The 25,870-nt window shown below is 38.0% G+C and overlaps 8 protein-coding genes across 8 annotated transcripts; 4 read left to right on the forward strand and 4 right to left on the reverse strand.

Annotated features, from left to right (window-relative positions):
- Positions 1-795: 795 nt before the first annotated feature.
- BDB00DRAFT_763761 (uncharacterized protein) lies at positions 796-1,514 on the forward strand (the record flags this gene model as incomplete). The annotated part of the gene is made up of 2 exons (XM_053119420.1): positions 796-1,171; positions 1,255-1,514. 2 exons carry the CDS (start codon positions 796-798, stop codon positions 1,512-1,514), a joined length of 636 nt encoding a protein of 211 aa, XP_052979621.1.
- On the reverse strand, positions 1,447-3,722 carry BDB00DRAFT_823678 (heme oxygenase-domain-containing protein). The gene is made up of 7 exons (XM_053123558.1): positions 3,512-3,722; positions 3,312-3,328; positions 3,124-3,210; positions 2,786-3,038; positions 2,441-2,610; positions 1,998-2,345; positions 1,447-1,907 (listed from the first exon to the last, which is right to left on the reverse strand). The coding sequence occupies exons 1-7, from the start codon at positions 3,673-3,675 to the stop codon at positions 1,687-1,689; spliced, it is 1,260 nt and encodes a 419-aa protein (XP_052979622.1). The 5' UTR covers positions 3,676-3,722; the 3' UTR covers positions 1,447-1,686.
- Positions 3,723-7,518: 3,796 nt separating this feature from the next.
- On the forward strand, positions 7,519-9,472 carry BDB00DRAFT_907339 (Alpha/Beta hydrolase protein; the record flags this gene model as incomplete). Its single annotated transcript, XM_053128614.1, has 6 exons — positions 7,519-7,899; positions 8,006-8,138; positions 8,225-8,560; positions 8,655-8,902; positions 8,992-9,051; positions 9,133-9,472. 6 exons carry the CDS (start codon positions 7,519-7,521, stop codon positions 9,226-9,228), a joined length of 1,254 nt encoding a protein of 417 aa, XP_052979623.1. The 3' UTR covers positions 9,229-9,472.
- A 19-nt stretch (positions 9,473-9,491) lies between these two features.
- BDB00DRAFT_763773 (peptidase M18) lies at positions 9,492-11,828 on the reverse strand (the record flags this gene model as incomplete). Its single annotated transcript, XM_053119421.1, has 13 exons — positions 9,492-9,542; positions 9,634-9,719; positions 9,798-9,879; positions 9,936-10,025; positions 10,089-10,493; positions 10,574-10,617; positions 10,708-10,805; positions 10,898-10,953; positions 11,034-11,091; positions 11,171-11,266; positions 11,332-11,405; positions 11,478-11,654; positions 11,736-11,828. The coding sequence occupies 13 exons, from the start codon at positions 11,826-11,828 to the stop codon at positions 9,492-9,494; spliced, it is 1,410 nt and encodes a 469-aa protein (XP_052979624.1).
- A 502-nt stretch (positions 11,829-12,330) lies between these two features.
- BDB00DRAFT_946106 (Alpha/Beta hydrolase protein) lies at positions 12,331-14,099 on the reverse strand (the record flags this gene model as incomplete). Its single annotated transcript, XM_053129514.1, has 8 exons — positions 12,331-12,563; positions 12,627-12,686; positions 12,765-13,012; positions 13,099-13,265; positions 13,344-13,431; positions 13,508-13,528; positions 13,558-13,642; positions 13,719-14,099. 8 exons carry the CDS (start codon positions 14,097-14,099, stop codon positions 12,468-12,470), a joined length of 1,146 nt encoding a protein of 381 aa, XP_052979625.1. The 3' UTR covers positions 12,331-12,467.
- A 686-nt stretch (positions 14,100-14,785) lies between these two features.
- BDB00DRAFT_872464 (uncharacterized protein) lies at positions 14,786-15,482 on the forward strand (the record flags this gene model as incomplete). Its single annotated transcript, XM_053126956.1, has 3 exons — positions 14,786-14,831; positions 14,911-15,011; positions 15,357-15,482. 3 exons carry the CDS (start codon positions 14,786-14,788, stop codon positions 15,480-15,482), a joined length of 273 nt encoding a protein of 90 aa, XP_052979626.1.
- A 456-nt stretch (positions 15,483-15,938) lies between these two features.
- Positions 15,939-16,329, reverse strand: BDB00DRAFT_872465 (uncharacterized protein; the record flags this gene model as incomplete). The annotated part of the gene is made up of 2 exons (XM_053126957.1): positions 15,939-16,138; positions 16,227-16,329. The coding sequence occupies 2 exons, from the start codon at positions 16,327-16,329 to the stop codon at positions 15,939-15,941; spliced, it is 303 nt and encodes a 100-aa protein (XP_052979627.1).
- A 3,722-nt stretch (positions 16,330-20,051) lies between these two features.
- On the forward strand, positions 20,052-20,339 carry BDB00DRAFT_763857 (uncharacterized protein; the record flags this gene model as incomplete). The annotated part of the gene is made up of 1 exon (XM_053119425.1): positions 20,052-20,339. A coding segment is annotated over one exon (288 nt), but the record flags the coding sequence as incomplete, so codon positions are not given.
- Positions 20,340-25,870: the final 5,531 nt, after the last annotated feature.

Here is a 25,870-nt window from a genome sequence, read left to right on the forward strand (position 1 = left end):
ATGCAACCAAAGCGCATGAATATCCATAGCAATGAACACCATACGCTATGAAGCTGGTTTTCGTCTTATCCGGTGTCTCAATTTGTGTCCAGCATCATTAATGACTATTACTTGCTGCTACTGAGCTTCCCTTATAAGAGATATTCAGCGATCGATTTTGCGCATGCACATTTTTGCTGCAGCTATCACGGAGGAGGCGTTTCAAAATGCTGCAGCAACTGACGCCAACAAATGTCACCCAAATAAAACAGATGCGACGCTCGTTACAAATAACAAGGACAGGGTGAGAGAGAGAGGTGCCAACAGTAATAGGAAAGCTTACGCAAGCTCTTTGACCATATATGGCGCGAATGCGACCGTACTGAGGAGCAGTCCCTGATACGAGAACAATAGCTTGAAATTATCAGAAGATGCTCTCAAGACTTTTGTAGCCTGATATTTCATGCATTCTCTTAAAGAGAGTTATAGTGGACAAATAACAGAATTGTCCTTGAGGGGAAAGTTACATAATAGAAGAGCAGTGGGTTATTATTCTATACGCCACGTTGCCTGTTATTTCAAATAAGCGCAACGATAACCCGTTGCAAGAAAGTTGCACCCTGGACATACTGTCTACATTAACAGCAGCAGTAAATGTTTGCTTCATAAGCAAAGTCAAAGGCCGTCTGGAAGGTGTCAAGCTGTTGCCTAGTAGTCAGTTTTAAGAAGGGGGAAGGAGAAAAAACCCAGCAGCTAGAATTCGCTTTTCTTCGGCTCCAGACACACAGACACACACACACAGAGCATCAACACAGCATGGGTAAAAAGAAAGCAGCTTCGCGATCGCAAAAACAAGAACACCAATACCAGAAGCCTGTACCACCCAGTGGCCCACTGATTAATCGTATACCCTCACAAACTACCGGCGATGATGACAACATACCCGAAGATGAAAAGCTTCGCATCTTGAGCCAGACGGGCTTGATGCAACAAGTCAAAAAACGCGAAGCCGAAATAGCAGCGGGACAAGCAGCAAGCCAGATGAACACGTCAGTATATGTTTGGCAAGCTCTGTTCATGAGCATTCCATTTGGGTTCTTGCTCGGTGCCTTTGATGTCACTGTCAGAGTGCAATACAGCGAACCTTGGAGCCATCAAGAATGGGCTATACGCGCATTGAAATCAGTACCAGGTATATATGCTTTATACAAAACACCCAATCTGGTAGCAAAGACGGATGATAACTTGACATATCAATCAACCAAATCTACATAGCTCTTTTCCCACTTATCTATTTGACGAATCGACACAGACAAAAAAAGCTTGTCCAGTCCATCATGGCAGTTGGATCGGCGTTGGTGGGAGCGTTTCTGTTGTATACCCTTCGACGGACACCTTCGCTTGGTCAAATGTCGAGAGCACCCGGGTTGGCCACGATATGGATTTACTTTGTAGTTCAGTTGGATCTGTTACCAGCTGTAGCGACTCTTGCACTAGTTGGGTTTTATTGGTACTTTGGATTAAAAACAGACTGAGGAAAATGAAAACGAAAAAGATGATGATTGGGAAGTTGATGTGCAGATGATATAAAGACAGGAAGTTAACAAGGGGAAAAAAGGAGGAGTAGGACGCAAACAAGATAGGGAACGGGTGGATTACCGATGTGAATTATATATAAGTGGGGGCGATGTTGTGTTGTGGCATTATTTACTTTCGCTGGTAGAAGCGAACATAATATGCAGTGCCAATGGCAGCTGCTGCTACGGAAAGCGCAATGGCAGGCGACCAGCGTGCCAATGTGCTACCTGCAGATTTCTTTTCACTGCCAAGGGTAGGCACCAGCTTGTCTTGTTCAGACAACTGCTGGATTTCATCAAACACTGCAATGTTGACTTCGAAGGATCGAATGGCTTCGGTCACGATCAGATCTGGAAAAAGATTACAAACATCCCGTGTTTCGCAGTTAGCAACTTTCTCTCTTTTAGAGTCACTACACACAGTCTATTGGTTTTTTTTACCTCTTGTTCGCTTATCAACAGGAGCTCTGTTCAAACGCTCACGATATTCATTCTTAAAAGCGCTCTGATTGCCAATGTTTGCAAAGTCATAAAAGTGAAGACCCTCGTCGCTATCCCAATCACCATCACCTTCCGACAAACCGAGAATGTGCTTCTTTAACCTTTTGGCCAGAATTTGTCCGCCGCTCAAATCACCAAGGTAACGCGAGTAGCTGTGTGCCACGAGCAATGCTGGGTTCACTTCACATGCGAGTTCCATCGCTTCCACGTATTCCTTGACAGCTGGTGTCATTGTAGCAGGATCTGTGACCTGCGATACCTTGTCCTTGCCGTAATAGAACTCGAGATCTTGAAATGAGGAGGAGAACCAAGTGCTTGTGGTGAGTATATTTTTTTTGAACGTGGACACTAATTTCGGTGTATGTGATAAAAACTATATATACCTTGCAAAAGAGCATGGACTCGGTTCAACTCAACAGGGAAATAGATCGTCTTGATGGCCAGGTTGTCCTTGTGCTTTTCCAGTAAGGACTCCATAGACTTGTACACGAAATAGAGCGATGTAATGTAACGGCCATATTCGTCGCGGTTGATTTCACCCTTCAGGAAGCGCCTAAAGAAATCGTAAATGTATGAATAAAAAAAAACCTTAATTGATATCTGATCATTGATGATCTGATAAGAGTTTCCTACTCTAGTCTAATACTCCTCTCTAGATCCCCCCCACCCACACGCATACACACATGCGACACTCTTCATCTCTTCCTCTCACTTGTGTAGAAACATACTTTGTGAAAACGCTGTTCTCTGCAGCCTTGTGGGCAGCCATGGTTCCTTCACGCATAGCGGCAGCCAATTGAGGGTCTTCCATGATTTCGCTCTCGACGTCTTTCTTCAATGGTGCTGGAGCAGGAGTAGTAGGCTCAGCAGATGTTACAGCGGCTTCATCACCGGTTGAGGCGACTTTGCCCATTGCGGTATCAGAGACAATCTGGTTAAGCATTTGAACGAGGATGGCGCCTTCAGGGGACTCGGCAGTTGCTACAAAAAAAAGTCATTTGATCAAGTCAAAGCAGCAAATCGGTTTGAGTAACTGTCATGTGGTTGTAAAATGTTGCCTACTTACTTTGCATGTCGATGTTAGGATGTTCCTTTGGCATATTGGAAAACAATGATCGGATTTCTTCCTTGTTCTTGTTGGAGAAAGGACAACCTATAATAATAATAATAATAATAATAATAACCAGTGATCAAAATGTAAGTCTTTGTTTTTTTGTTCCTGGGATCTAGAAATGAACAATAGATAATGCTAACCTTCTTGGAAAGCAGGGCTAGAGGGAGGAAGAAGAAGGAAAGAAGGCGTGAGCCAAAAGTTTATTAGCGTTATATAGTCTTTCGTATCTTGATGCGTTTTTGTGCGGACTTTTCAGGATACACAAACGAACAAACGGGCCCTTTCCGTGGTTATGTGCGGGAGGAGGAAAGGCCGGGAAGAGAGGAGGTCTTGCGCTTACCATTTCGAAAGTTCGCCGAATCCGCTAATGACATGATTATCAACCTTGGCATAAGGACAGCCAGCAGCAAATGCAGGACATTGGCTTCGAAGCTCTTCGGTGTTTGCCAAATGATCAAGGCCAGGATGAGGGAACGAAGGTGGTGTAATGGTAGTTTCAGTCATTTTTGCGATAATTACAGAAATCAGGAACCGGGTTTAAAACAGTAAAAGATGAAAAGAACAAATAATCAACATGACACCTCATTCAATCATACGTTTGCTCAGCTGAGTTTCATTTGCGCGCTTCGCCGGGTGAAGAACATTGACATTATTTCCTATGTTTCTGTCGTCCCATTGTTCTTGATCACACACGTTATACGTTTTTCTCATGCTTAATGTACCAGACATAGCAGGTCAAAACACTGATGATGAGACGAAGTAAAACTGCAAGGTGTACAGCTGCATAGAAGAGTTATCAGTAATAATCTTTGGTCAAGACTCTCAATTTCATATCATTCACTTATACAATGTTTCTTCGTTTTGGTGCAAAGAGTAAAGGTGCCATCTGTATATGATAACCGGCAAACAGCATTTCCTACAAGTATGTATGTAGTACCAGCACATCTCAACGTCGGGACAGTAACGAATTCCATTTCGTTGCTGGGAATTAAACCTTGCCTTTTAGCCACTTCTTAACAACAACCAACAGTATGGTACCTGTTCTTCCATCATTTTTGTTAACGGAGCTAATAATAACGACAACTGACAGAGCATGCTTACTTTGTTATATTAAATGACATCGTCTAATTTATGTGTGAAGAAAAAAATTACATACAAACTTTACTGCATACACGGGAAAAGGTCGCAGAAAAGCCAAGTTACTATAGCTTCACAGCTACCATACGTTGGCGTCCCAGAAAAGAGCCATAAACATCTCACTGGATTGATTAGCATCATCGCACCTGGTGACTAGCATTTGTAAGAATGCCTCTTGCAAAATACCTACTATCGGCCAGTATGTTGGTATCAGCGCGTACTATAAATCACGAGCAAATCGAAAAAAAGTTTCGTATCATTGTTAATCAAAAAAGCGGCGCAACAATGTGCCCTCATGCTCATGCGTCGTACAATTAGCGCTTTAATGGGTTGACCGTGCATATCTCCGTTTCCGATCTGATAATAGCCAAAAAAAAAAAAAGTCAGCATCTATACTATGTGTAAACGGATTCTTGTGTTCCCGTATCGAGGTTTCCAGCAAAAGAAGAGACATGTATACGGTGCGCTCACCGTGGTTGGATGAGATATGAAAATACATGGATGTTATGCTCGTAGTTGTTTAATAATAGCTGCAGTTACTCTATGATAAGCAAACGCATATTTAAAATACTTTAAAGGTTCTATCGACAAAAGTATTAGTTGTGATACGTTTCTCTGTTCTATGGAGGAGTGATCATGAACTTCATATGTCTTGGAGGCCATTTCAATACTACGAAGAATGTATATGCTCTTTGTACCAGAGCGAGAAGCAAATATTAACGAGCTTGCAGTTTTGATTCCTGTCATCGGTATCGAGAAGATTTCAAACGGCTTGGCGAGAAAATGGTTGAAGTGAGTGAAGAGATTGTTGAAGTGTGGATCTCCCAAATACCAATCCTGTTTGTACTGGTACGTGCTAGATTATATCTTCCTCTTATAGTTCAAGAGCGTGTTTTTTGTACACTACTACAGTCATACCAACAGGCCAATTGGTAGAACTTTCCCATGCAAACCATTACATGTTGTATGTCTGTAGCACACTTCATCACGGCATTCGCGGAAATAAACACATTTGCCCTTCAAGCAGCAGCGGGCAAGCCTACTCCATTATATAATGCACATATCATACACGTGCTACAATGGCATTATTTAAAGAATCTGCAGGCCGGGATTATCATTAGGCAGAACAAACACACGCCGAGATAATGGAACTACAGTAGCTCGCCGTCTGCTGATAGACGATTGCATCGATTTTGGTTTCTTACTTACAGCAACCATTCTCACACGAAAATTGATCCAAACCTTTTTAATCATCGCATGTGGAGCGTAATCAAGACAAGGCTCGGAATGATGTGTGCAATGATCGATGGCTTTACTGGTTTGCTTGTTGTATGATATCAGTGCTAGTAGGGGCCTATAAGGGCAAAACCTTCTGGTATGCAACTCGTTACAGTTGTACCCCGGTTTTTGCAACCGAGGGTTTTCCGATATTTTTTTTTGCAAAAAGTAAGGATTTGTGCAAGTAACGGGGTAAACAATTCTGCTTCAAGTAGACACTGGATAAGTCATCCTATTAACACTAGCCCATTGTTTATCTGTCAGAGATGATGTACGATACGTTCTTTGGGAATATTCATACAGCTCTAAATGTTACTACTTGCATATTTAAGACCGTTCTTTTATTAAGCTGTCTAGTGGTTTGATAATTATTAGCTCTTTTAAGCATGACAAAATCGCTCCACAAGCTCACATCCAAGCAATAGGATCGAACCTACGACGAGCACTTGAGCGGGCGGTGGACCAAAGCGCCGATTTGCCTATTCCAAGGCCAACGTCGAAGGAAAAACAGGTTGCAATTGCAGGAGTTCTGAGCTTTTTGGATAATATCGATAACTACGACTTAAAGAAGTCTTTGCGTAGGATTCAAGAGAGTCTCAGGCAGCAATCATTCTCCCGACAATCATCCCTTGATGACTTGTTTGATATGTAGTTGAAAGCTCATTTGAGCAAACATTTTATTTCTATATCTATATGTAGTGTGTTCACTTTTTCTTATATCTTCATCATTCCTTTTGTGGATTCAACCCAATCAGTGCTATATATGTGTCCCCATTCTACTGGCTCAACTACCAAATAATAATTTTTATTTCGACAATACTGTAAATACATCTTCATATTTACATATTTATCTTGCAGTAACCGCATCATTTTATTCCTCATAATCCGCAACAGATGCTTCTTTCAGTTGATATTGCAAAAATTGAAGCTGTTTTTACCCCGATAATGTGCAAATCGTATAAACTCATTTGCAAGCTGCAAATTTGCGAAACTACTAAGTTTTTTTTTGGATTTTTCAAAAAAAAGTTGCAGATATACGAGGAATTGCAAATCCAGGGGTTGCAAAAACCGGGGTACAACTGTAGTGAATGCGAGGCAATACTGATACGGATGGCCAGCGCGTGTGGAAAGGCACCAGACGTCGAGGTTAAGCATTCCGGGAACCAATTGTTCGGTTACATTTCAAAGGATGCACAATAGCCGGTGGTACGCGTTGTTCGGATCTTGCTTTCATTTGATCGATTCCTGTCACCGCTTGTTGAGTTCGGCAAACTCGGAAGCAATTGCCTTTTGTATATCAGCTTCGCTGTGATACACAGAGGCGCAGTAATCTACCTTCATTTCCTAGTAGGTATCTCGTGCAAATTGGTGTAAATGACACGGCGAAATGCTAAGCTGGACGTTATTGTTGCCACCATCCCTGTAGACGATGTCATCCGTTTCTTGTCTCGTCCTATGCTAAGTTGTACAAAGCAAGGCGGATATTGATAAGGTGAACTTTTGACTGCGTCTTCCTTTTCTTTGATGACATCAGAGAAAGCAGACGGCATTGTGCTGCTTTTGAGCTGCGGTACAGACATCACCTTTTCTTAACCCGAACGTAAAGGCATATTGAATATTGGTCCTTCCTACTTAAGATATATCTTGTTAGTAAAGGTTTCTGAAGAGAATTCTGGACTGTTTGATGTAGTTGCTTCCAAATTTGTTATCCTGTTTCTATTCATGTGTTGCGTATAGTTAATAATTATTTAACCATAGCCAATTCAAAAAACTCCCCGAGTGATGTAACTGCGGCAGAAGCTGGTTATTTGTTTAGGTTGAGGGTAAGAATATAATCCGCAGCAACAACAAAAACAACAACAAGAAAATCCTGCACGAAAAAAGCGTTTTTCTTCTCTTCTTTTCTTTTCTCAACAAACAAAAACTAATCGAATGTCGTCAACAATCGAACCCTTTGAGATCCCATCAATACCCGCTGAAAGACTCGCTTTGCTCAAACAGAAACTCCAGAATGCCGAGTATCCCAACGAGCTGGAGAAGGATGTTGGATGGGAGTATGGTGCGCCACGATGGGCTGTCGAACCACTTGTGAAAGCATGGCTCAATGATTATGACTGGGAGAAGGCGCGTGCCGAAATGAATAGTTGGCACCATTATCATGCTACGATTCAAGGTTTGCACGTTCATTTCATTCACGAGCCCTCTACCGTGCCGAATGCTATCCCTCTTCTTTTAATGAATGGCTGGCCATCAACGTTTTATGAATATCACAAAATAATCGAGTCGCTTCGAAACGGCGCTAACGGTGGTCAGGTAATACACGTATAAACATCCACAAGGAGCAGAACTACACAGAAAAAAAAGAAAGCCAAAACCAAAACATCCATAATATCATAACCATTTACAATGCGATAAATAGGCTTTTCATGTCGTTATTCCAAGCTTACCGGGTTATGGTTTCTCAGAAGCACCCAAGGTACCAGGCTATGGTGTCGCAAAGAATGGCGAAATGATGGATGAACTGATGGCCACCCTTGGCTATACTCAATATAGTAATGTCCTTTGTATTATTATCATTGATGTATTCTCTACATACGTCATCCCATCTAATTCGCACACTAACTTCATACTGTAAAAGTGCTGGCGGGTTCTGACTGGGGATCTAACATTGGCAACTGGATGGCTAGAAACTGCTCGGACCGCTGCAAGGGATTTCATAGCGTTATGCCGCTTTGTTTACCACCCTCACCAACAAACACGCTATCGCTTTTATGGACGCACCCGCTTCACGTAATCAAGTTTTATGCAAGCATAATATTGGGCATCGAAGCCGTATATGGCAATGGGTTTGAAGCCGAAGAACTGGCATTTGCCAATGTGCAAAGCGATCCTGAATCAGGTTACCGTGCTATCCATGGCACCCGTCCTTATTCATTAGCGTATGGCCTAGCTGATAGCCCTGTAGGTCTCTTGGGTATGTTAAAATCTGTATTATACTACCGCTGTTGGTTAATGTTGTAAAACTGCATATTCTAACTTGTCACCCCTAACTCATTTTGCTAACATAGCATGGATGCTTGAAAAGTTTCATAATTGGACTGATCATGGCGGTATACATGACACCGAGTCGTTACCAGATACCATTTCTGTTGATGAATTCTTGACGATGGTGACCATTTATTGGCTGACAAATTCCATGTCTTCATCCATACGTATATACTATGAGGCCTTCCACGAGGATGAGACCATGTCAACTTGCACGGGTCGCGTCAATATCCCTACTGCGATCATTCAATTTCCTGCTGAGCTTGCAAAGGTACATATAGCTATTAGTATTAAATCATTCCCAAATGCACCACGATCTTTGTGCTAATGGGTCAATTCTTTTCATGTGCTAAAACACAGTTTCCCAGAGACTGGGTGGAAACGAGTGTAAACTTACAACAGTATAATGAACCGGATGTGGTAACAACTTGTGCTTTTTCTTATACTTCATTCATTATACATATATGGAATCCTGACGACTGGATCGTGTGTTTTCTGTAGGGAGGCCACTTTCCGGCCTTGGAGACAGATCAATTACTATTGGATGATCTTCAGCGCTTTGGGAAACTGTTAAGAACCGAAAAGTGGATCAACTGATATGCATGGTGAACTATCATAATACTTGCTTGTATACCTGCTCAATGGGCACGCATCGACCAAATTATATCATATCATTGTACGCAATGAGCTTAACTATTGCCAATATATCTTCAAAAAATCGTGATTTGTTATTTCGCTCAATTATAATGATACGGGAGTGTAGGAACGAAGGGATTGAATAGAGCTCCTTATCCAAACTCACATTGTTATTTCTATTACCCACTACCACCGAGCCGGTTATTCATATCATAATATAACCTTTAATCCACAACAATGCGAGCTTCCAATTCAGCAAATTCCTCAAAGAAGACCTGGATGGAATATTATCGACGAATTAGCTCTTGAATCCGAGATCTTTAAATCTATTTGATAACATCCAGCAAAACAAAAAGAAGGTAATACCTGCAACAGATCGATTCCGTGCTTGACATCGTCGGTACCACCGACTTCACGGATCGAATGCATGCTGAGTTGAGGGTTACCCACATCTATCGAACCGCGACAACCAGCAAAAGCATAGTCAATATCAAGATACGTATATCCAACCCATTGATTGTCTGACTTACCAACTGTGCGAAGTCCAAGCTTTGCACTAAGCATTGGGCCAATTGTCGAGCCACAAGGGCTATCATTACGAACAACAAATTCCTTTTAAACCAATATATTTATCAGCTCCTGGTATCACTTTGGCCACAGTAGCCAACGCAAAGACAAAAACCTACCTGAATGGGGATCACATGCTTCTTTGCCAGCTCTTTCAAGACCAAACTGGTGACTGCAGTCGTAGCATATCTCTATTGTATTGTTGTCAACATCTCTTGTGCGAGCCATTTTCACAGTTCTATGAGCATAGTTACCTGGTTTGCGTTGATCTTAATAACAGTACCCTTGTGCATGTGTGGTCGGTGGTTTTCTTCGTGTTTTTCGGGGTAGTTGGGATGAATGGCATGTGCCATATCTGCACTGATGAGGATACTCTTGTGCATGGCCTCTTCAAAGGCAGTGGGCGATACGTTTTCGCCAGATAACAGTTCAGTGTTGGCCAAGCGCTGCAAGGTGGTTGGCAAAAGATTCGAGTCAGCACCGTGGGCGGTGGTGCTGCCAATTTCTTCATTGTCAAAGCAAACGGTCACACGGACGTTGGTATCGTTCTCAATGTTCTTGGATTGCAGCAATGCTCGGATAGCGCAGTAGCTCATTTCTTGGTTGTCAAGACGAGGTGAGAAAATGAACTCGTTGCATACGCCACCAATTGTTGAGCCCTGTATATTCATACCCAGAGTGATTAGCAAAACATCAAGTACTGTTCTCTCTCTCTACTACTATCTAGCTGTTTAATTACTTGAGTATCGTACAGAGCCAACTCGAAATCGCGAATTTGGCTTGCTATAAAAGATAGCAGACGTCAGTAAAAAGACAGATAGGTCAACCATGACACAGTTATTCTAACCACAATATAAAGATAATACTACTAACGTTTGACGCCCATTTCGTCGGCAAGTACACGAATCAACAAGGGGTGGTGGCCTTCTTCTGCTTCAATATGTTCGTCACTTTCAGTCTTGTTCAACTCTCTAACCGATGAAAAAATTTGAGTTTCAAGTATGCATATAAAAGAAAGAGGGTATATCTAATTGTATAAATGGAAAAAAGGAATGTCATGTACGCTTTGGTGGCAGTAGCAAGAATGGGTGCAAGCTGGACTTCTTTGTTGAACGTGAACTACGGATAGTAAATGTGTTCAGTTCATTAAATAGAATTTACTTTCATTTTCTTATTTGCCAGCACATTAATATACTTACACTGTCGTTGGCATTACGATCCAAGTGGATTGCAAGTGTGGGAATACGCAAAAGAGGTCTAGGCACCCCAAAGTACATTAACCAAACAATGTACCTTCTCTATTCCACTAACTCAAAAAATTCATCCTTTTACCTACCTGTCCACTTTTACCAATGTGTGACGATATTTGCCATCGTTGTCTTCGATCATGACGCGTCCAGCAACGCTCAAATCACGGTCAAACCATGTGTGCCTAATCCGCAACCCCCATATTTGTTAGGTATCCGAGTTGTTTATCACGATTCTTGTGTCCCTTACCAGATACCACCGCCGTAAAGCTGGACGCCAACTTCCAGATAACTACTCTTTTCCTTTTTGGAGATAGGCTTGACCTGATGTGCATAGTATCATAAGTAAACTTTTCGATTCAACAAGAAGCTTCTTTCCTTTCATGTAATTTTTACCTTTAAGCAAGGAGAATCAGTATGCGCGCCCACAATAGAAAATCCGTTACCAGGAATGTATTTGCCACCGACAACAAAAGCAACGATCGACGAGCCGTTTCGAGTAAAATAGTATTTGCCATTGCGTTCTATAGCACCATTCCAGTTGTCACGTTCCTTGATCTCTTTGAAACCTGCCTATATTTACCCCCAACTCCGTACGTAAGGACCAACTTTTGTCTGTTCTATTATTCATATTTGCCAAAAATGTGTGTATACCTGTTTCAGCAGCTCAGCAGCTTCATGAGTGCAGTGGAAGGGCGATGGCGACTTGTTGACGAAATCCACAAAGTCGCGTGCTGGATGTAACATTGTTCTAATACTTTAAAACACATGCATAAAATTCGAGAAGTCTGAACAAAAAGTTGAGGGTGACATACCTTCTTGAGGAATAGAAGGATTGAACTATACAATTCAATTCCGAGAAAAGCTAACTTAGTATATTACACTTTTATAGCAGCAATAATCGTTTAATGGGTTACCATGATTCTTCTGGAAATGTACGTGAGAGACTAAATAAAAAAAGAAGAAGCTTGCGTGTGTAGTATGTATGCGCGAAAATAGACGGGCGAAAGTTTTTCCTGACGGAATTGACGGTCATTCCGCTGTCAGGTGGGACAGGCTGAACCTGATTACAAAAAAGAGTAAAAGTTGCCTAAAACGAGGGTCAGCCTTCATTTGACGTTGATAGACGTTTAACCATTACACCCGAGAAGATTGGTCACTATCAATCTATTCAAGAGCTCTCAGAAACGTATCTCAATAGTGGGATTCCCAGTGTATAAAAAAAGGAAGGGTGGCAGTATTAATACGTGAGTAGAGACCGCGAGAAAAATTGAACAACTTTATTCTTCTTTGTAAAGATAGCCAGGTAAGAAAAAGAAAGGTTAATACTGCTACTGCTGCTAAGGAGAAGGGGAACCATGACAGCCACAACTGCTGCTGCTATCGCTACTTTAAGTATTCCATCGTCTTCAAAAATTTGCCAAATCGTTGCACCTCATCCACCAGCAAAGCTCCACACTCCAAGGCCGGAAAATGACCTCCCTAAAGATAGCAGAGAGTGAGAAAGAGAATACCATAGTGAAGCAAAAGCATATATGTACATACCATGTCGAGTTCGTTGTATTGCTGCAAATTGAAGTTTGCTTCAAGCCATTCGCGAGGGACCTACATAGTAAGATTCAGTCACCGTGCTGTCAGCTTGTTTGTTTCATGACAATCGCACCATATTTTATCAAGTAATACCTTGCTTAGATCAGCAGGGAAGCAGGACACTGCACTCGGGATGTTGACGTAAAGCGGGAACACCGCCTTCACTCCTGCATCATTGAAGGTTTCATAGTAGAAACGGATCGACGAGGAAATTGAATTTGTCAGCCAGAAGAGGGTGGCTTGAGTGAGGAACTCGTCGGTGGTGATGGTGTCTGGCAACACGACACTGTCATCTTTGTTTTCCGGATATGACCAATTGTGGTACTTTTCGAGTAGCCAAGCTAGGTATTTTTTGTGTCAGTTAGTGGGAAAAATGATGAATTTCTATAACAATTACTAATGATAAATGGGGTTATGATGCACTTACCCAAAAGGCCCACTGGACTGTCAGTCAAACCATATGCTAGAGTGTACGGTCGTGTACTCTGGATGGCACAGTAACCAAGCTCAGGATCATTTTCAACGTCGACAAACGATCGACCCTTGATTTTGGAAGTACCACGACCATAGACTGTGTCCATACCGAGAGCGATGCTAGCCATAAACTTTGCCACCTTGAGTGGGTGGGACCATAGAAAACCGTGCGTTGGGATGGGTGGCATACATCAGGACGTGGCCGTGTGGAATCCCTTGCACTGCTGAGGATGCTTGACAGCGAGCCATTTGCCGACCATGGTGCCAAAGTCGGATCCGTGAACCACTTGAACAGATAGAGGTATATATTTATTCAGCATATGCTCTTGGTATTGCATCGAAAAAGAAACGGTCGTATTCACTGTAATCATCGTAACCGAGTACTGATGTCATGAGCTGTGAAAGATTTCACCGCTCTTTGAGCCACCGTGGCCGGGAAGTTTGGGTGCTTCTGAAAAGCCAAATCCAGCATGGCTTGCAATCACCACATGGAAAGCCTACGGTATGCGCGCCTTTGTTTCGTATCATCAAAGCTTTTCTTTTTTAAGAGTTTTTGTTTTTCTTCCTACTTACATGACCGCCATTAGCACCGTCTCGAAGAGAATCGATCACCTTGTGATATTCGTAAAAGCTTGACGGCCAGCCGTTCAGCATGAGGAGAGGAACAGCATCAAGGTTGCTCGAACGTTCATGGATAAAGTGCTCCCGTAAATTTTGGATTTCCACGCGGTAGTGGTGCCACTTGTTCATTTCGGCACGCGCCTTCTCCCAGTCATAGTCATTGAGCCATGCTTCCACTAGTGGTTTGACAACCCATCGTGGCGCACCATACTCCCATCCAACCTCCTTTCCAAGCTCATTGGGATACTTGGCATTTTGGAGTTTCTGTTTGAGCAAAGCGAGTCTTTCAGCGGGTATTGATGGGATCTCAAAGGGTTCGATTGTTGATGACATCTAATTATTTCTGTTTGTTGAAACAAGAAAAGAAGAGAAGAAAACGCTTTTCCATGTTGTTGTTGTTGCTGCGGATTATAATCTTACCCTCAACCTATACAAACAATGAACTATTTTAAACTTCTGTCGCAGTTACATCGCCGGTGAGTTTTTCTTTTTTTTTTCTTTTTGAATTGGCTATGTTGAAGAATTATCGACTATACGCTGCCCATGTGTAAAATTACGGTCAGCGAAAGCAACTACATAAAACAGTCCAGGATTTCCTTCAGAAGCCTGTACTACAAAAGACATATGTACATAGAAAGAACCTATATTCAATATGCCTTTACCAATCCCAGCTAACCACTATTGAATAAAACCTTTTACTCGGATGATTCACCTTACGTGAACAGGACAATAAACCTATCAAGTATCAACAGGTACATCGGCCATTACATCAGCTAACGCCGGTTTCAAAGATGTGCCCGATTAACATAGCGACTTCAATAGAAGTTCTGATACGTCTGTCTATCACATAGTTTATCCACTAGTATTAGGATGAATTGATATCGTCGTCGCGCAAGAAAGTGTTGCTACCTTTAAACAAAACCGTTTGCAAGTAAGTATATAATTTTAGCTAGGAAAAAACAACATTAAGACAACTCCTCTGACCAGTGTTTCTCATTGCATTTCTCTATAATGCAGTGATGTTCTTAGCTCGAAGCGAGGATGCCTTCGAAAAAGACAAGCAACGTAAATTACATCTTCATAAAATGCATACTAAGGGTATAAGGAGTAATGCATGTACGTTTATTTACACTGTTTATCATAGATCTTTACATGACGGACAGCATCGAGAAGGAGGAGCAACAGAAGGGTTACGAATATCAAGCAATCGAAGAGCCGGACGTTGACTTAGACGTGGATGTGGCGGTAAAAAAAACGACGTCAGAGCGTCATGGTAACAGAAAGAAATTTCTCCACGATGTACAAGAGAGCAGTGACGATGACAAACCTTTGAGAAAAGAAGAGCCGTGTAGTAAAGGTGTAGTAGTGATAAGGTTTAGTGTGGAAGTTCGCAAAAGAATAAAACGTAGTTCATGTGAGAAGGTCTTTGTGAGTTATAAGCGATGCGCTTAATAATATGGGTCGATTTGGGTTACTTCTGGTTTTTTGCTAGTAATGAAGGCACGTGAATATCAGTAGATCCTTGTGAAAGCTGTTTTTAGTGAATCTGGGCGAAATTGCTAAACACTTACCGTGGTGATACTCTACAAGTACTGGCTTAGCAGCGTCGATAATGTTCAAGCGGAACGGGAAGCATGCGAGATCCATCCTAGCACTACTGGTGTATTCAATTTTGATTCAAACGTGGCAAGGTCTCTTGGCGTTGTCACACTATGATACTTGGCTTTTTTCTAACCAAATCTACGCATGACAGCCTATGATCTTTACAAAAATGGCGTCACTACTATTGTGCTCAATGTAAGTTTCTATATTTTATCTATGCCATATCCATCTTTTTGCAGTATCATAACCCCATGAAAAACTGCTACTGCAAGAAACGGGTCTACTGTAATTACTACTTAATGCTATGACGAGAAAGAGGTAGAAATAAGAACATGGACCAACAAAGGAACGATTCTTTGGATGGATCAGAATAGTAACTATGACATTAAGTACTTTATTTAAAGATTATGATATAAGAGATGCTAACTATGGATGGATGATCATATTTAAAGTTGTTTACATGTTCGTGGTATTTGATGATGGAAATTGTCAGTTGCAATGCACCATGCAGAAACGCTTTCTGTGGAATTTGTCCATGATTGTATCCATGAAGGGTGTACCATTTGTATCTCAATGATTTTGTTCCCAGAAATCTGCGTCAACAAGCGTTGTGATCTCCAGCGTATGGTAAATGTCATAGAAACGGCTGATATTTTCTGTAAATTTGGAAATTTCCTTAATGCATGTAGGCAGCTCAAACGAGTGTAGTTCTGCCATCGTGTACGTGCCGTCAGCGATTAGTGTCGAGCTATAGAATGTAATAACAGGCCCTACATTACATAAATAAAGAGATTTGATGAATAATGAGCTAAAAGCGTGCGTTATATCTTGCTCAGCAATTTCACCCTTACACTTAACCAACTGCTTGAAAGGTTACTATTAATTTGGCTCGCGAAAAATCAATCGCGTCCTTGGCAAAACGTGACAATCTCATAAGGTCGATAGCACTAAGACGGTCCATGGCTGTATCGGGTTTAACTTCGCCAAACAAGCATGAATGACAAAATGCCAGTGAATTGATATCGCTCGGTATTGAATCTGGGTGCACAATCCTTTTTGTTCGACATGCTCATTCAACGGCATTGCAGGATGTGCAGTACCAAATTGGCTATAAATTTACAATAGTTTTTGATATATCTAATAAATTGCTTGCTGCTATATTAAATTATATCATCCATTTTGATATTTTATCAATTTTATGACATCATGTGACCAAAATCATGTATTCAATGATTATAAAAATTGAAAATCCATAATATAAACAAAGAACGACCCAATGGATACAACAAACTATACACCACTGATTACAAATGAAGTAAACTCAATTATTGCAAATTATTAGCAATTCCTAGAATGGAATTGGCCTACTGTATATAATAAATATAAACATAGAACTGATTTGAAACATATTAAATTCATAGAAAAAATCAAGGATGAATTGTTACGTAAATTAGGTTATGTTGCTGTATTTTATTTTCTAGTAGTTTTATATACAAACAAGAAATATCCTGGACCCTACTTTGAAATTAAAAAAGGATTGTTTTTATTATATCATTTAGTCTCTAGAGTATATGGTGAAGAATTTGAAAAATACTTACTACATAGCACATTTCATACATTTTATAAAAAGTTTTGGATGGATGAGGACAACTACAAACGAATCAACAAAATAGTAAATGATTCAATGAATAACATGTTTTCATCTATCAAATTACGTATTCTATCTACTAGAAAGCATAATCCCGACTTATTTAAATATGTAACACTTGTATTGGATGGTCATGATTCAAGAATTAACTATGTAGATACTGAAATTGACCACTTTCAAAGAATGTATTCTTATAAATTTAAGAAGAATGGAATACGTACCCAATTTGTTAGTGATATGAATGATATGATTATTTATACTTCTAAAAGTGACTTTTGTTCTGATAGCTCAGATGGTAGCATGTTTTTAAACATGAAATTATTTAAATATATGCATGAGAATGACATAATGGCAGTTGATAGTAGATATACTTTGCTTATCACATAATTTACAGAGCTTGCTAATGAAAAAGGATATAACTTTAGTCATGATAATTTTGTATATCCTATATGTAAAAATGTAAATGAGCCCTTAATGATTACTGAGGATCATTTTAATAAGACATTTGGAAGTTTTAGGACAAAAGTTGAGAATCAATTTTCAGAAATTGGGAATAAATTCTGCCGATTCAATAATAACAAGTCAGTTGTTAAAATGGATAACATAAATACTATAATCTGCAATTTCGTGTAGCTTGTTTATTAAAAAATATTACAAAATTTGTAGGAATGTTCAATATTCCTATTTTACCATACCATAAACTATGGCACAGTAATGATTTTAATTTTCCAGTAGAGCATAAACTAATTGATATAGTGGTCAGCAATGATAAACAAAATAAAGATAAACTAGATAAAATGATCAGATTGCAAAATGACCTGCTTAATATGGCTATATCAAATGAAGAAATGATTGTTGATAATGAATCTGATAATAATGTAAATCAGAGTAATAGTGATAATGATGATGTTCCAAGATTTAATGAGCATAGTAAAAAAAGAAAGCGAAATAAAGGGAAACAACAAGCAATGGCATAATATGAAATAGAAGAGATTATTAGGCATAAAACTGAAAATGGTACATATTTGTTTGAGGTAAAATGGGTTGGATATAGTGCTGATGATAACAGTTGGTTATCAATTGATAAATTTAATCAAAAGGATTTATTGAAGGAATATATCAATAAGCATAATCTTGGTATATTATAAAATTGCATACTCTACTATTTACAATATTTTCTTCAACTAGTATATAATATAATGTGAATTCATACCTAGTATTCCTTTCTTACCAATTATTTTTATATATACACAAAATTCAATTTTTTGTACAATTTGGATTTTTACAGCCAATAAGTTTCTTACAGCCAATAGTATTATCTAATATCTAATTGGAGTTAGATGTCCCCCATTGATTTCTGGCCTGGTGCGTACATATGAGGAGATCATTCAAATCAATGAAAATTGTTAAGTAAACAAAAACACGGGAACTAGATGAATGAAAAACGACAACATTGCAATAAAGCATATACATACCATCGTAGGCGACGTTCCCTAGAGCTCAATAAAGGTCTCAGGATCAAGTCTATGACTAATGGTATCAGGTCATGCTCCCCTAATGGCTCCTTCAAACGCAGTTTGGGAAAATCTTCTAGGCTGGTATGGTTCAAAGTTAATGGATGAATAGCAATTAGTACACATTGTCACAGCGATAGGCGATTCATACAGTGATACCCTTTTCACTTACATGTTCAACTAGACACGGATAGTTCTGTAATGGAACGTCCTTGGTTGGTAACCGTATATTTTCTTGTTCAGTTCTGTAATGACTGTGTCAGCATTACAGTAAGGTAGATCCAGTGGCTTTTCAGAATGGAAATAATAGAAAAAAAGTATGAGGACTTGTGATTATGCTTTTAGTGCTAATCAATCATGTTGCCTCTACTCACTTTAAGAATAGCGGCAATGGATGTCATGAACGACTGATCAAACGTATTGAACATAGAGCAATGGTTCTCTAATACGCGCATGTGCGTCTGCTGGAGTACTTGTTCGCCAATTATATCTTTTTGAATGGTAGAGAATTGGTTCGCCTTCAGTAAAAGAACGTGATTTAAGCCACTATGTACATCTATTATTTTAGTGAGTGTAAAACAACCCTTAAGCATCCCAGTATATATATAACAAGGTACTTACACAAGTTCAGTGACATGCGAATTGTAGGAGAACTTTATCAATCTTGTGAGAGCCTTGACATGGGACTTGTACAGTCAACCCCCATTAACGTCAACCCCAATAACGTCAACCCCCGATAGCACCAACAGATTCGCTGGTAACCTTCTAAAGTTAGCAGTTATTATCTGAAAATGGATTCAATTCATTAAAGGCTTATGGAGCAAATGCTTTTGGATTAAATAAATTATCTATTACCAAAAGATTAGAATGGGTTGATCAACATTTTTTAGAAATCTTAGATTTAAATTCAGGATTATGGAGAAAAGCTGATGAACCTATGTTATTTTTAGCTTTTTGTTTTGAGTTACAAGGTTATAATAAGGATCCATTAAACTTTATTTCTAGATTACCAATTTATTTAAATGCAACATGTAATGGTGTACAACATTTAGCTGCAATGATTTCTGATTTTGATCTAGCTAGTAAAGTTAATTTAGTTGAATCTGATATGAAAGATGATCCTAATGATCTTTATAGTTTAATATTAAATCCTATTAATGAAGAAATTAAGAAAATAGAGGAATATGATTTAGAGTATATCAGATTAAAGGGTTTAGTATAAAATAGAAAGATTGTAAAAAGAAGTTTAGTAACTATTTCATATAGAGTTAAGATTAAAGGAATTTATGATCAATTAATTCAAGATCATTTTTCTATATATAAAAAAATTGATGGGAAAATGTTTTATAAACCTAAAGATGAGAATAAATTAACTTTAATCATAAGTAAAGAATTAATGTTATTAGCTAAATTTATTCATAAATCATTATATGTTGTACATCCTAAATTAAATGAATTATCTAACTATTTTAATAATATGGTTTTATTAATATTTAATTTAAACTTCCTATTGTTTAGATTACTCCTTCAGGATTATTAATTAGTCAAAAATATGTGAAATTCACATCTGTAACATTATCTACTAAAGTTTTAGGTAAAACTAAGAAAATTCTTGTAAAAAGTCCTATTAAAGAAAAAATTAATAAGATTAAACAAGTAAATGCATTTATTCCTAACTTTGTACATTCAATGGATGGAAGTCATGTAGCGTTATTAATTAAAGAAATTTTATCTAAAGAAAAAAATATAAATATTTTAACTGTACATGATTGTTTTGCTACAAATGCTAATGATGTATATATTCTTTAAAATATGGTTAAAATAAGTTTTATTAGAATTTATGGTAATGATGAATTTATTAACAATTTTCACAAATTTGTCTTAGATTATATTAGTAAAAATTACTTAATTAATATTGATAAAACTTTAGTGATTGATAATAATAATAATGTTTATAGTATTCCCCATAAACCAGAATTTAAGAAAACATTAAACTTAACAATACAATTACTGAAACAACTTATTTTATTAATTAAATATTAAATTAATTAAAGACAAATATGTTTTTTTCCTCATTATCTAGATAATAAATGGAGATGGGGTTCTTTTTATGGTATACGTATCGAAGAAGGATAGTTTAAAGTGGTAAAGATAATCTTAATAAAACATAAAGATAATCCTATAATTTTAAACTCCCTTTTTATAAAATAAAGGTAACAAGGAGCCTCTAATCCCACCCCCAGTTTCTAATAATTTAAAATCTTTATTTTATTTATCAATTTCATTAAATACTATTAAAAGTAATATATAAATTGTATTTAATTACAAAAAAAGGAACAAAATATTTCATAAAATATTATGTTCCATAAAAACATTAATAAATTTATTATTAACAGTTTTTTATTAAAATTGTATTTATTCATTAATAATTAAAGGTGCTGTACTAACCCATTCACTATTTATAAACACTTTTTTTCGTTTGTTAAAATTAGATGATAATCTTATCTCTATATTTCTAATTTGAATATTAGCTGTATATAGATTTTTAAACCATTTCATTTTATATTTAGTAATAGAAATACCTGCAGCAAGTTTATTAAAATCTTGAAGTGTTAAATCAGACCCAATAGTTCTTGCTTTAATAATTATATCACTATTATATTTATCAACTAAATATATTTTAGGACCTACATATAAACCATTAAAATTAGATTATTCTAATTTTAATTGTCCTAATTCTGCTCCTACATATTCAGAAGGTAAAGCTTTATCTACAATTAAAGAATCTGTATCTGTTTAATAATATATATACCCTTTTAAATGCATTAATTTATTCATATACATTCATGAATAGGTTGTAATTGCTGCTGCAATAGGAATAGATTGTGAAACAGTTCTTTTTGAAGAATCATATTTTAGAAGTTCATTATCAAAACCTTGTTCAGATAATTCACATAAATTTTGATCAGGAGTAATATTATATCTAACTAAATGTTTGTTTTTAGGTAATTCAAAAATAGTACAGTGAACCCCCGCTTTTTGCAACAGCGGGAATACTGTCAAAAAAGTTGCAAAATCTGAGGAACTGCAAAATGTGAATATGTTACACAAGTGGGATCGATAAGCTGGCAATCACATCTTTCCTTATTTAGTTTAAAAGCTCTTAAATAATAGAATACAATAGTGTATCTCTTTTGTCACTAGTTCGAGTCTTACTGTCTCTGAAGTTTGAGATTAATATACAATATATAAGGCTGAAGCGGGAAATTGCAGGTCCCGATTTCTAAGTTGCAATCTGCAAAAACTGAGGAATCTGCAATTTTACTAAGTGTTGAGCGGGAATCTGCTCAAAAAAGTTGCAATAAGTGGGGATCTGCAATAAACGGGGGTGCAAAAAGCGGGGGTTCACTGTATTAACAATATAGGAAGTTAATAATTTATCCATTTCTTCTTTATTTATTAAATCATCCCTATTCTTCCAAATAATGAATTTAATAATAATTTATAAACTTCTCGTAATGGACCTTCTGATCTTTATTTATGGAAATAACAAGTTAGGACATAATTTATAGAGACATTTATACCTCTATCAAATTGATAACTATATAAAACATTAATTTCATAATTAAATTCTTTAGATTGTTTTAATTCTTCAGAAAAATACCATCCTTTCCATGATCCTAAAGGACAATGCATTTTTTCATTATCTCTGTAAGGTAAAGTAGGAATAAATAAATTATCTGGTGTTTTAATTTCAGCATAAACAAAACCAAAGTAATCATCTAAATTTGTATTACTACTAAATCTTAGTTTTCCAATAGGCATATCATTTAACATTGAGAAAAGATATAATGAATTTATAACGTATTGATATAAATTAGATCCTTTAGGATTAAATACATCAACTCTCCCACCATAGAAACTCTTTCAAATATCATCATGAGCTCTTCCTTGTACTTTATAAATGTTATGTTTCATAAAGTTAGTAGTAAAAATATTTAGTGCTAATCCCGAAATTGTAATAGATTTAGTAGTATTTAGTCTAAATTCATTATAAATTAATTTACTTATTTCATCTAAGATTTGATATAAACATAATAAATCTTTTTCTAGATAATAATTAGTTTTATCTCTTAAAGACTAATTAGCATTAATTAATTTTTTATAATCATTAATATTAAAATCTTTATCAAACATATAATATTCATAATGAGGAATTGTTCTAACATATTCTAAATTATTCTTATTTACAAAATCATATAGAAAAACTCCTTTTTGTGTTTCATTATTAAAAGCTTTACCTAATTTTTTTAAACTACTTGGTAAGAAATTTAGAGAATCTAACAATGTAATACTAATAAGATTTTGCCTATTCTCTACCCCCAAGGATCGTCAACCCTCAATATGGTTAATACTTTTGCTGGTAACCTGAGGGTTGACGTTAACAGGGGTCGACTGTATGCGTAAAACTTAACAGCAATGTCGTCATTTGACCTTAGCGGTTCTCCTATGTCGAGTTCGCTTGCTGCGATTCTAATAATGTTTGGCTCAGGTAAAGTCTGACATGACTTAAAATAGATGATACCATCTTATAGTCAAATATTATAAAGAAGTAAATGATGATCAAACAACAAAAATAAGAAAGTAACCTCTTCGTCAAACACCTGCTCCTCCTATCAAAGATAAGATCATTGAAAGTTTAGATCACATCTGCTGGGTCAAGGTTTTTTCAATGTTTTGACCTACCTTGTCCTTGCTTGAGAAAATTCAGTAACCGGATCATCGACTAATTGTCATTTTGCTCGCTCCTTATCAACATTTTCTTTACAATGTGAACTATCGTCAACGTCATTAGCTCCAGGTTTTATTAAGTTCTAAGTTTTAAAACTGAAAGTAGATACATACCTTCTTCTGCTGGACGCTTTTTCGCTGACTGTGGTCCTACCGAGCTTGATGGTTGTGTATATGTTTCTGAGGATGTTGACAGTTCTGGGCATGCAGGTGGTCCTCTAGTAGTCGATGAGTTTGTTGTTTTGACAATGGATGTTTGTGCTACTCCGACGAATCCATTATTATTAGGTGCATATAATACAAGTGCTGTGTTATCCGCTTGGCTGCTGGTTTCAACTGTATCATTCTACACTCATTGATTACAAAAAAGAGAGCCTGGTTAAATAAATGACCAACACAAAACTGAAAAGGAAGATTAACATTTGTTGGGCCTCTTTCTTTCTGCAAACGATGTAGCCGACAACTTCACATGGAAGATCGCATGAGCGTAACCACTTCAAGTCATCAATGAATTCTAATCGAATTAGTCTCTTCTCTTTATCCATTGGAAACTGTCTTGAGTATGCCTCCAGGTTCCATTCCAACAACGGGCGGTTAGAGAAGAAATTACGCGTGCCTTGTGCTTCGAGTTCAAATGTGCAGGTTGCGAAATGCTTAGGAGGTTTAATGGGTTTCATATGTAAGGCTGAAATGTGTGGGTAGGAGAAAAGGGTTATGTGTAGCGTTGGTGAACACAGAAGGTTGAAGTGTGAGAGTGTGCGGGTGTAGGACTTTGAAACGGCGACTTTTACCAAAGCCCATTTAATGCAACTACACCTGCGCTGATACTCTCACTCATTTTCTACATGCTTGTCCTATCAATGTGCTATTTGGTACACTATCTGGTCGGACTTATTTCTTTTCTCTCCTACGACTCTACAAGTTCATCATGCACTCTTTTCACTGAGCTTTCCCTATAATCCTTCTGCAGTCAGCAGCCATATGACCATTTCTTGTATTCTCCACATCTGTGGTCCACCCGCTGGCGCTATGTTTTTGATCAAGTCCCCTTTAACCACGATCGCATTTGCAGTAATATCCATTTTCTCATCACCAACAACCGCCCTTTCATCAACTATGAACCACCCTAGCACTTCTGCATCCATATTACATTCCAAAAAAAAATGAAACCACAAAAAAAAAACAAAATCAATCAGTACCCTGTCTCCAAAGTATTACGCACCCCTCTTGCACCAAGTCCAACCATCTGTCTCGTCGTCGTCCAGAGTTACTCTTAGTTATTTCGTACTTAGTCTCCAGTCTCATTACACCATCCATTCTCTTGTCTATATCTCTTTCACTCCCCAATACATATAGGCAAATAAAAATTGACCCACAGTCACCTACAAAAAAAGGTAACTACACCTGCGAATTTTTGGGAATAGGAAGAGTGCTACATACAAAAAATAGTAGCACTTGACGTATTATATAAACTAGCGTTGAAACCAAGAAAAACGACATATAGCTATTTAATACAGACAGCTGGTTCTGTTATAGAGGAGTTGTTGATAACAAACAACTAAGCAGTAAATATTCCGTGCCTTACAAAATTCGAACATGCACGACTCATGACTTGAGTCTCTTTTTCGGTGCTTTTATACCCGCCGTCAGTGACACTAAAAATTTGAGCAGTCCTGGCTTGCTTTTATTATTACGTTGGCATTCCCACATCGCCCATTCCTGTTGCGTTGACGACAAGCAGTTTCAGACTGCCGAGATGTATGCGGATACTTATAGAATTTAAGGCAAGTATTTTCTCTACCTGTTTCAGAGAAATGTTTTAAAAGACATCGGCAAAACACAACTTGGCCGCAAGGTGACAAAAGTGTCCCGCTTTGCCAAAGGACTCTGTAAGGCATTGCCATACACTGTTGTGAGCAGTTCTGTGAAACTGGCATCTATCCTATGATGTGACAAAGGCCCCCTTCAGGTGGTGGGAAAAACCTTGTTGTTTCCTGTTGTCTGAACACGGCTGTTTCGCGAACTGTGAGATGTCTGTGGTGAAGGACATGGCTTGGCCGCAAGGTGACAAAAGTGTCCCGCTTTGCCAAAGGACTCTGTAAGGCATTGCCATACACTGCCATGAGTAGTTCTGTGAAACTGGTATCTATCCTATGATGTGACAAAGGCCCCCTTCAGGTGGTGGGAAACACCTTGTTGTTTCCTGTTGTCTGAACACGGCTGTTTCGCGAACTGTCCTTGCCTTCACCATTGGTATACAGCATTACATGAAATGATATTAATTGATTTCGTGGCAAGCCATTGTATTGTGCTATAAGACAAAATATGATTATAGGGAATCCTGCATAATGTCTCTTATCGTGATAGTAGTAGATAAGTACAATCTTTTTTTTCCAAAGCTTTCATAAATCTATACTAACAATCTGGCCTAACAACCGCTCAAATAGGGTCCCGTATACTCGAAGAAAACAAGTTGTGACAACCTTTACGACAGATGAGGTGAGCTGAGAAAAAAGAGGAGAGAGCAATTGTAAATTGGTCGTGTATTC

This window comes from Zychaea mexicana (assembly GCF_025766255.1).
Source record: "Zychaea mexicana strain RSA 1403 chromosome Unknown BDB00scaffold_37, whole genome shotgun sequence".
In the NCBI taxonomy this organism is placed as follows: Eukaryota; Fungi; Mucoromycota; class Mucoromycetes; order Mucorales; family Lichtheimiaceae; genus Zychaea; species Zychaea mexicana.